The sequence below is a fragment of the Alosa alosa genome, chromosome 14 (genome assembly GCF_017589495.1).
Source record: "Alosa alosa isolate M-15738 ecotype Scorff River chromosome 14, AALO_Geno_1.1, whole genome shotgun sequence".
In the NCBI taxonomy this organism is placed as follows: Eukaryota; Metazoa; Chordata; class Actinopteri; order Clupeiformes; family Clupeidae; genus Alosa; species Alosa alosa.
Window position 1 is genome coordinate 21,534,932 of NC_063202.1, and position 11,573 is coordinate 21,546,504.

At 45.5% G+C, this 11,573-nt stretch overlaps 1 protein-coding gene across 1 annotated transcript in view; it reads right to left on the reverse strand.

Annotated features, from left to right (window-relative positions):
• Positions 1 to 11,573, reverse strand: part of pigg (phosphatidylinositol glycan anchor biosynthesis class G) — a 100,353-nt gene that overhangs the window by 21,886 nt on the left and 66,894 nt on the right. Inside the window, exon 10 of the mRNA XM_048262389.1 lies at positions 1,496 to 1,687. Within this exon, the coding sequence (XP_048118346.1) occupies positions 1,496 to 1,687 (192 nt within the window). The remainder of the gene's footprint in view (positions 1 to 1,495; positions 1,688 to 11,573) is intronic.

The window sequence follows — 11,573 nt, forward strand, 5'->3', positions numbered from 1 at the left end:
GTGGTAGTTAGGGGAACTGTAAGCTACCCTCAACCTGCCCTCTCATTACTTTCTCTGGCTGTGCTGCAGGCCGGGAGAACTGAGTGCAGAACACAGAGAAGACTGAGAGGAGAGGAGGAGAGGAGGGGAGGACTGGGAGAGAGGAGGAGAGGAAGAGAGGGGAGGGGAGGAAGAGAGAAAAGAAGAGGAGATAAAGAGAGGAGGAGAGGAAAGGGAGAAAAGAAGAGAGGAGTGAAACAGAGGAGAGGAAAGGGAGAAAAGAAGAGATGAGAGAAAGAGGGAAGGAGAAGAGAGGAAAGGGAGAAAGAGAAGAGAGGAAAGGAAGAGAGGAGGTCAATGCTAGTCTGCACCCAGGCCAAGCAGTGGAACCCTGGTCTCATTAACTACAGTATAGAGGTCCAAAGAGGACAAACCAGAGTCGTATATAGAGAGTTGCGACAACTAGGGAATCGAATGTTCTGAGATATCTTGTTAACGATTGGTTCCGAGGTGGTCACGGGTTTCATGGAAGCCATTTTTCATCCCAACGTGGTCACTCACTACAATGGCCATTTTAAGATATCAAAGGTAAATATACAGTGGAATAAGGGCCTTTTACATATTGACAAACATTGATAATATAATAAGCGATTTATTTCAACATACCGTATTCGCTCCATAGGGTTATACTGTAGAATCATCCGATGTTGGGATGAAACATGATTTGAGTTGTCCGAACTCTCTATATATACAGCTCTGGGACAAACCATCTGGGCCACGGAGACTGAAACTATTACTCCATACAACTGGGTTGTAAAATGCCCATAAACTGTCTATAAACTGGTTCTTTATAAATCACATGTGCCTTTTGGTTTTCCAGCTGTGCTTGATTGGAGCGACATGTTCAATCAACATTCTGCTCCAAGTTTAACACAAAGCTGAGCATAATTACTGTCTACCACCCCCCACCTAACAACCAGAAACAGTAATAAGATGAATGAATGTTAAGAAAATATTTATGCAATGAATCCAATTGCCTGAGAGGAACAGCTGTGGAGAGAGGGGTGTGGGGTATGGGGTGTGTGTGTCTGTGTCTGTGTGTGTGTGTGTGTGTGTGTGTGGGGGTATGGGGTGTGTATGTGTGTGTGTGGGGGGGGGTGTATGTGTGTGTGTGTATGTATGTGTGTGTGTGTGTGTATGTGTGTGTATGTGTGTGTGTGTGTGTGTGTGTGGGGGGTAGTAGCAAAGAAAGAGAAAGAAAGACAGAAAGAGAAGGAAAGAAAAAGTGAGGGAATTAGAAAGAGAAGGAAATAACGAGAAAGAGAGAAAGAGAGAGAGAGAGAGAGAGAGAGAGAGAGAGAGAAAGAGAAAGAGAGAGTGATGCAGGACGCAGCATTCTCTCTGTCAGCTCATTCCTCTACCAAACTACTCAGTAAACATTTAAATGGTAAAAACACCCCACCCACCCCCCCCCCTCCTGTATTATTAGCTGCTGCGGAATTAGCGGCCGACTCACTTGGACGCGGCGCGGCTGCTGTGTTGCCATGGGAACAGGACGGAGCCGGCAGCGGCGCGGTAGCTGTAGACTCCCAGGAGGCCCAGTGCCAGGGCGATCTTGGACACGGCAGAACACCGGCGCTGCACCAGCACGAAGACCAGCGCCAGCGACGCCATCGACAGCAGCGACAGGACCACCTTATGGTCACCACTGCAGGAGAGAGAGGGAGAGAGAGAGAGAGAGAGAGAGGGAGGGAGAGAGAGAGAGAGAGAGAGAGAGAGCTACTGTTAGTGACACAGCAGATAAAAATACACACAGCATAATTAGCCGGCAGCATCAGAGACACACCACCACACTGTACTGTATGTTCATCTTCCCCTGCACTGTCTATCAACCTCCAGTGTTCACTATAGGCTATGAAACAGCTCAGTTGGCTTAAACATGTCTGATGTCTGTAACATCCTCAAAGCCTAAAAAATCCTTGAACAGACACGAGAGACCAAGAGCGAAATAGAGCTGTGTTACAGTATAACAATGTGCCATCCCCCACGACCCACCACCACACACATACAAATAATACACACAACTGCCCTAGGGTCTGCCCTGCCCTGGGGTCCCAACCGTCCCTGTGCACTCTGGCCATGGGCGGTTGGGACCCCAGGGCTGCCCCCTCCCACCCCTCCTCTCTCTTTCTGGCCCCTGAGGCAGGCTGGCGAGCTGGCCAGGATGTGTGAGGGGATGATGTGCGCTGCAGGAGGGCAGCGGGAGATGGACTGAGTTTAGGGGGCTGCGTGGGCCGAGAGCACGACATGGGGGGCAGGTAATCCGGAGGTTAGGGTATATGTGTTTTGGAGAGGGGGTTAGATGGGAGAAAGAGGCAAATAATCTCCAGCTCATTACGTGTACAAAAGAACCCAGAAAGAAAGACAGAGAGAAGAGAGAAAGACAGAGAGAAGAGACAGAAAGAAAGAGAGCTAGACAGAGCTAGGCAGACAGTAAGTGAGGGAGAGTCAGAGAGAGAGAGAAAGAGAGAGAGAGAAAAAGAACAAGGAGAGAGAGAGAGAGAGGGAGGGAGAGAGCGAGTGAGGGGGAAACTTTCATCAGAGCCGCGTGAACCTGGTGTCTCGGACTCCTACTGTTCATCCAGCTACTGCCGAGCTCCTTGAATGCTAAATGGGGTCGGAGCCAGTGCAAGCTTCTGTGTGTGTGTGTGTCTGTCATCCACACTTCTCAAGTATTCATGCAAGTGTGTCTGCCTGTTCCTGTCTATCTATCTGTCTGTCTAGCTCTATATCTGTCTGTCTTTTCCCTGCGCCGTTGTCGGCATCACAGCTGTCCACTGCCCAGGCCATTTGGAGTCACCACTATGGCAGAGAGCAGTGCAGGAGAAGGTTCCTATCATTATGGTCAGCGTCTCAGCACTGCTCTCTGCTCGACCCTTGAACACTTGAAAAAACGGTACAGAATCTCAGCTCTTCCACATGTGTCTTAGACACTCTGCCTAGCAATTTCTTCAAAACTGTTTTTCACCTCATTGCGGCGGATGTCCTTCAAATTGTAAATGTATCACTGCTGTCTGGCACTTTTCCTAAGTCACTGAAAACAGCTGTTGTAAAGCCACTTCTCAAGAAGAATAACCTGGATGCCTCCATGCTAAACAATTACAGGCCCATATCCAATCTACCTTTTATTGCCAAAATTATTGAAAAAGTAGTCTTTAATCAATTAACCACCTTCCTAACATCAAATGGGTATTTTGATTACTTTCAGTCTGGTTTTCGGGCAAATCACAGCACTGAAACAGCTCTCATTAAAGTTTCCAATGACATACGCCTCAACACAGATTCAGGTAAAACATCAGTCCTAGTGCTACTGGACCTTAGTGCAGCATTTGACACTGTTGATCACAATATTTTACTACACAGACTAGAACACTGGGTTGGATTTACAGGCATAGTTATCAGCTGGCTAAAATCATATCTACAAGAAAGGAGCTTCTTTGTTGCCATCGGAAACTGTACCTCAACACCAACGTCCTTGACCTGTGGTGTTCCCCAGGGGTCGATCTTGAGGCCACTATTATTCAACCTCTATATGCCAATAAACAATCATCCAAAATAATTTGATTTCATATCATAGCTATGCAGATGACACACAAATTTACTTAGCTCTGTCACCAAACCATAGTCGTTAGACAGACAGTCCTCTTGAATCTATGTGTCAGTGTATAGAACAAATTAACACCTGGATGTCTCAAAAAATGTTTCAGCTGCACAAAGAAAAAACTGAAGTAATTATATTTGGTAAAAAGGAAGAAAGACTTATGGTTGCCACTCTCGTTGACACAAAAGGGTTGAAGGCAAAGGATACAGTTAAAAATCTTGGTGTATTAATTGACAGTGATCTAAATTTCAACAGCCACATGAAAGCGATAACTAAATCAGCTTTTCACCACCTCAAAAATATTGCCAAACTCAGAGGGCTGATGTCAAAATATGACTTAGAAAAACTCATTAAAAAAACATTCATGCATTTATCTCCAGCAGGGTTGATTACTGCAATGGACTGTTCACAGGCCTTCCTAAAAAGACAATTAAACAGCTTCAGGTGATACAAAATGCAGCAGCTAGGATTCTAACAAAGTCCTTGCACTGGCTTCCAGTAAGTCACAGAATTTACTTTAAAGCACTATTGCTTGTTTATAAATCAGTAAATGGAGCAGGACCTAAATACCTGTCAGACATGCTTCAGCAGTACACACCTTCTCGTCCTCTTAGGTCCCAGGTGAAAAACCTGCTAGTAAAACCTACTGTTAGAACTAAACATGGTGAAGCAGCTTTTAGCTGCTATGCGGCTCAGCTGTGAAACCAACTTTCGGATGACATCAAAAAGGCCCCAACTGTAGCCAGTTTTAAATCTAGACTTAAGACCAAACTGTTCTCAGATGCTTTCTGCTAACTGTGCCGAGTTACAAATTCTGAATCTGCCTTGATAATTATTCTACCTTGTCTTTTATCACTTTTTTTACTACTTTTGCCTTTGTTTTTTGCTTAATAATTATTCTTTATTTTTAAATTATTTTACCTTGTGTTTTATGTTTTCTTTTTATTATGATATTTACCTTTTAACTATTCTTTGACTATATTGCCTTTCTACGCTTTTATTTGTTATTTTTGTTTGGTTTTGTTTATGTAAAGCACATTGAATGACCTCTGTGTATGCAATGCGCTATATAAATAAACTTGACTTGAACCAGAGGCCTGCTGTGGGGTGACACCTGCATCCTGAGACCCCTACTGGGGCAAACACCCACTACTGTATAAGTATACACACACACACACACGCACACACCATAAAAATATTACAGAGCAGAGAGGTAATTGTCAGGACATGAGTGTTAATTGAGAGGCCACTGGAAGCGGAAGGAGAGGCTGGTGGCTGTATGTATGTAATATCCATATATTTACATACATACATTTAGCTTCCTTACAGGGGCAGGGACAGAGACCATGTGACGACTCTGGTAAAAGCACTGAGTAAAAGCACTGAGTAAATGGCATTATATTCTGCACAATGCTTGTTATGTTTAGACGTCTGTCCTGTTAGCTTTCCTACTGCACAGGCCACACATGTAAAACACAATGTATTTTCCAAGTTAGTTGTGTATCCTAATAAGCTACCTACCAGCATCGTATTGGCAGCCAGTCAAACAGAAGCTATTTTACAATCATCTGCTCCGGTAGCCCCTGCCTTCATTAAACACACACACACACACACACACACACACACACACACACAATGAGTGTCTTCCCCCCTCATCTTCTGTGGGAACACATTTCTTCATTAGACAGTCTATTATCGATTCAGCTACAGTCACACAGAGCCACGCGTCCGGAGTTCCAAATGAAAAACGTACATATTCCAGCTGCCCCTTCAAACCCACACTTCATTAAATGCTCCAGATGATAATTCCATCGATCAGATTCCGAGCAGGCCTGGCGGACCGTATTACGCCAATTAGGCTGCCGGCTGCTCTCAAGGTGGAGTGCACATGGGTGTAGGGTGGAGATGGAGTGCACATGGGTGCAGGGTGGAGATGGGGTGCACATGGGTGTAGGGTGGAGATGGGGTGCACATGGGTGGAGATGGGGTGCATATGGGTGTAGGGTGGGGATGGGGTGCACATGGGTGCAGGGTGGAGATGGGGTGCATATGGGTGTAGGGTGGGGATGGGGTGCACATGGGTGCAGGGTGGAGATGGGGTGCACATGGGTGCAGGGTGGAGATGGGGTGCACATGGGTGTAGGGTGGAGATGGGGTGCACATGGGTGGAGATGGGGTGCACATGGGTGTAGGGTGGGGATGGGGTGGACATGGGTGTAGGGTGGGGATGGGGTGCACATGGGTGTAGGGTGGAGATGGGGTGTACATGGGTGTAGGGTGGGGATGGGGTGCACATGGGTGCAGGGTGGAGATGGGGTGGACATGGGTGCAGGGTGGAGATGGGGTGCACATGGGTGCAGGGTGGAGATGGGGTGGACATGGGTGTAGGGTGGAGATGGGGTGCACATGGGTGCAGCGTGTGGAGGTGGCACATCTACTGGGTTTACTTTATCCTGTGTAAAGTTCAGACCGCAATCACAAACACTTCTAGTCAGTGAGAGAAGTGTGTTCTGTAAACCAACGCAGATCGTTTTGGTGTGTGTGTGCGTGTGTGTGTGTGTGTGTATTTTGTTATACATACTATACAAAGAAATTGTGAAATGGGATTAGAAGAATGTGTGTGATCATTTGCCTTCTCCTTCTCTGTGCTAGAAGAATTTCATGGTGACTTCAAGCATGAGCATCTCAGCACTTTACAAGGATCTTAGTGCTTTACGAGGCTTTTTCTAATTTTACGTATTGAGTCACCCTATGCATGTTTGAACTGTGGTTGGTTGGGAAGACATCAAAGACTTGCAGTATGCTCACACACACAAACTCACACGCACACGCGCACACGCACACGCACACGCACACGCACACGCACACACACATATATATATATACTGTAGACACACAAACAAATGTACAGAACATACTATACATGTAAGCACTTCACAAACTGGTCTGAAAGAAGCTTGTAAGCATGACCCATTTCCTGTTTCATGTGTGCAATACGAGGCACTTAAATCACTTCAAACCATGAAGTCCAGAGGTTTTTCTTCACCCAGTTCACTGAAGAGCACGTCTACAGCTATACCACAAATTAATATTAATCACTTTATCCCAAACTACTGACGATCTATAACACTGTCGGTTCCAAACAACTTCATAGAGTAAAGGAAAGCATGTGAGGGTAAAAAAAAAATCAACATAGCAGTTAATCATAGATTTTCCCACTATTTGGAGACTAAATGGAAACTAGACACAAAAATGCATTGCTTAATTATGTTCTGTGTAAGAACCGATGCATTTCGGTGGGATATAATACCAAAAGCTTCAGAGATGAGATTTCATTACAGAACAGACCATGGCCCATCGACTGTGATGCGAATAAAAGTTTGTATTTCTCTTTCTTCCTTGGCCTATTTAACTACTTTTAAAATCAAGTTCTAAAACAGTAACACTTCACAGCATGCAGCTACACAAAGGGGCATAAATCCACTGCACTGTGAGAGGCCTCTTTAAGGTGAACTCACACCAGCCACGATCATAAGAGCCCCACAACTACCTAACAACGTGCAACGTTTATCTTGTCCAGCTGTGCAATAAGACTAAAACTCTAACCTACAGGGCCTGCGGGCTGTGCTCTCTTGCTGACCTGCTTAGAGAGGCTGGCCCCACTCCATCCTACAGTATACTATAAACCTACTGTATACTATAAACTGCTGACTCGGGCTGCATTATGGCCATGATCAGTTATTCATGTGTTTTGGCTGTAGGCCAGTATAGTCGCTAGCTAGCTCTTTTTTTACAACCGGACAGACAGGTGAGACTGCAGCAAAGTGCTGCATGAGGCAAATCACACACACGTACACACACATCCACGTCCACACATGCACGTACACACACACACACACACACACACTACAGTAGCAATCAAGAAACCTCACCTGCCTCGTTTATTAGTGCCAGCCCAGAACACTCGCCCCACGCTTCCTCTAATTAACCTGGGTGCTTGTCCTTGTGCACACCATTAAGAGTGCACTGTGTAAAGGAATGTCGACACAAGGTGTGTAAGTACACAATGGCCCCACATAACACACACACCACCCCACACAGCACATACACACACATAACACACACAGCACCCCACACAGAACACACACACCACTGCACACAGCACATACACACACATAATACACACAGCACCCCACACAGCACATGAGTACTAATCCAAGTAGAGGAGCCATTTTTACCTAAGAAAGCATTAGAGGAGTAGAGGAATTTCCAGTGTTTCTTATGTCCTGCTTTCCTGTCCTTTCCTTTCTGATTTCCCTTTCTTCTCTGATTATCTCCGTCCAGGCTCTCTGTTCATGCGATGGGCAGAGCCACAGTAAGCTGGCCTTTGGCCACGGAGCCATCCTGGAGGGAGGACCCAGTTAGGGCAGAACAAACACCCTCTGAGGCGCAGCTAAGCCAAGTGCTTCTTCTTCCAGGGCCAAGCGAGCAGTTTCACTGCCTTGGCGCCTCTTTGCTCAGACTCGAGATTCAGCAATTAGATGAGCTTTGATTTCCTCCCTGTCCAGGACACCCTTAATGGGGCAAAATGGGGTCTGGCTGCAGACTGCACTGGAGGCAGCCAAGCCATCTGCCTGTTTGGGCTGCTGTACGCTGGGGAGGGTTTCCTCAGCCGGGGCCTGTGTGTGTGTGTGTGTGTGTGTGTGTGTGTGTGTGTGCGTGCGTGCGTGCGTGCGTGTGTGTATGTCTGTGTGAAAAAATTACTTTGCTATTCAACAAGATGGCCAGTGTGGGAAGAAGCAAAGCAGGGACTTTGCAAACAGTCAAAGACGGACAAAATGAGGAATAAGTGACCGAAACAACAGCCAAGCAGCTGAAGGAAAAACTTTAGCGTCCACCTGGCCGAGGCGTATTTTGAGTCTCTCCCTTCCACTCACTCTGCAGGGCCATGTAACATAATTGTTAAGCCTCTTTGGAGGTTCACTCATCAGGTAATATACTCAGAAAAAAAATTGCACATGATTCCAGATTCGAGAGATGTCAGGATGTAAAATGTAAAAAAGTCAGCTCAGTGTTCCAAAAGTTCCATCTAGCGTACAGCAGCATCTTCCACTTGTCTATATTTGATTTCAAAACAGACAGCTGTTTGTCAGCGTGTGCAGACAGTGTGAGACACAAAGAACATCTGCTGCAGAAACACCTTCTTCTTTCTCTGGGGCCGTGATGGAGCATGAACAGAAGCACTGCATCCTGGTTAGTGTTGCTTGGTTCTCAAGGATTTTAATAGAGCCTGACACGAATCATAAAGCACATCTCAAATTTAAAGCACTTGTGTCCAACTTAGGCTACAGCAAATTCACAAGACTGCTTCAAGTTCTGCTTCTATTTCAAGATCCACCAACTAATTAGTTGTGGCTGTTTTCATGTTTTCAAATTCTACAGTCATTTACTGGTACATTTTAAAAGAACCTATTGCAAACCCATTTAATATTACACAGAGAAAAAGGGAAATTAACTGTATGTACCTCCCCCTCTCCAACCCTATTCACACCATGCCTTGGTTACTGCTCCTAAAGTACTGCAGATAGCCATGGAGGTGTTGTGCAGAGATGAGATGGATGTGTGAGTCCCAACCTGATTAGCTCCTGGTGCCCAGCTGCTGCGCTGCAGACTGCAGTGATGTCAGCGCGCTCATAGCAGCGCACTAACTGCCCAGAGTGGGTGGGAGGCTCAGGCAATTAAGACAGCCTTGGTGGAGGATTTAATAAAACATTGCAGAGCTACATGTTCGCCAGGAGGAGAGGAAGAAGGGGGAGTATGGAGAGAGACAGAGATAGAAGTGTGTGAGAAAAAGCATGGAAAGATACAGAGGGATAGAGAAAAGAGAAAGGTGAGAAAAAAGGGGGCAGACAGACAGATTAAGAAAAAGAATAAAAAAGACAGAGAGAGAAAGAGACAGACAGATATGAAAGGCAGTAGCCTTAGGATGTGTTCATGTGGCGAGATGCTCCACAGGCTCTGCGGCTGCCCTTGACCTCCAGGATGCCTGTGGAGAGCCCCAGAGCTCCTCTGCTCTCTGCTCTTGGTCCTACACGCTCTGGCCTCTGTACCTGAGCCTTTATACAACAATTGGGTGCTATGGAACTATTTATTTGTTTCTGATTGGCCGAGAGACGTTCCATGAGTTGGAATATCCCTGGACATTTCAACTCAGACTCAGCACAGCTAATAATAAAATCACTCCGCGATACAATGCGAAGATTTGACACCCAGCTCTCCACTATTTCAAGCAATGGGTTACTCCTTAGTAAACCATAACAAAACAGTGCTTCACCACATCTGTGGATTAAGCCACACAGTCAACTCAATGTAAGTAAGATAAACGAGGATGCTAATTGTTCTCAGCATTGCCAGCATTGTGTATATAATATGATTGTCACTTGGAGGAGACTTGTAGATAACTAACGTTAGCATAATTAGCTAACCGCTGCTAACGTGCTAGCATCGTCACGTCAGGCTGTGCACAGTAGTGTACCATTTATTCACTATACATTAATAAAGTTGAGTGGTTCTGCAATGTAGACTATGTTTCCGTTTTTTTGCAGTACCATGTCCCTTACATGACATGACCCAGTGTCCTTGTAACATGCATGCAGCAAACTTAGATATGAATGTGATTTCAGCCCGACTTTCAACATTTCTTTCAAGAAGACATGTAAACCACAAAGACCCGTAAAGAGGGGTCTGGAATGTTGGTTACCTAGCAACCAAGACGCTGTCTATTGAAAAGGGAACTATTTTTTGATGCGTAAGAACGATGTCGAAATTAACATTTTTAAACAATAATGGGGTGTTTTCAGATTATTTAGTTTGTGGTAGAATTGTTGTATAAAAGCAATATAGCACTCATGATCGTGGGATTAGTCATGGATATTCCCACGAATATCCATGACCAACCCCACCCTCACTCGTGCTATACACCAATCCGCCGCGAACTTCATGGCCTGCCGCCATTACTGCGTGCCTGCGGAGTGTGACGGTGTGACACTTGCCAGTGCCTTCTAATGGCTTTTCAATGAAAGCATCCTGTCAGAGAATATCAAATAGGAGAAAAATGTCAGGTGAAAGGGTAGACATTGGGTAGATGTCAGGCAGTGGCCAAAACTTACCAATGAAGGTAATTTATTGACAACATAATGTATTAAGACGTGTATTAATTAATGACAACACAGTTTTAATGCTACCATTAGTAGCTGTGTTGCTAATATCACAAGCTTCAGAAGTTGCAAATAACTATTAGCCACGACCACTTGTAGCAGTTAAATACATGTTCTTACAGGTATTCAGGATTATTTTATTAATCGTATGTATTTCATCCACTTTTAACGCACATCTTGGTCCTCCACTCGACAACTCTGTGTAATCCGTAAGCCTGTAAACATGGGCACTCAATGTGCAACAAAGGTTTGTGAATTTCACAAACGGTTTAATTCTAGGTCTGTATATTCTTACTGTTGTTAAAACAGCCGACCACACAACATGCTTTTCCTGGCATCACTGGACAGCATACGTACTAAATAAAAATTAAGAAAAAGAAGATTTTGCATCTACAGCTAACGTCTGCTACAGCCGCCTACAGGACCAACACATTACTTCGCTACTTCCTTAGCAGCAAGGCAACGCAGTAATGGAGGCACTGCTTTACTTCCGTGTTTCGCCGGATTTGTGTATATTGCTTAAACATGCTCTGGGGAGGGCGCAGGACACTTCTAACAACGCGCTACCTACTACGACGCCCAGCCCTGTGCAGGAAACCCCAAACCTGCTACGTGCTCCGACACACAGCCCTGCTCTGCCCGCTCCCCCCCCCCCACCACACACACACACACACACACACACACACACACAGAGGGATCTAGCTGGCCAGGAATAC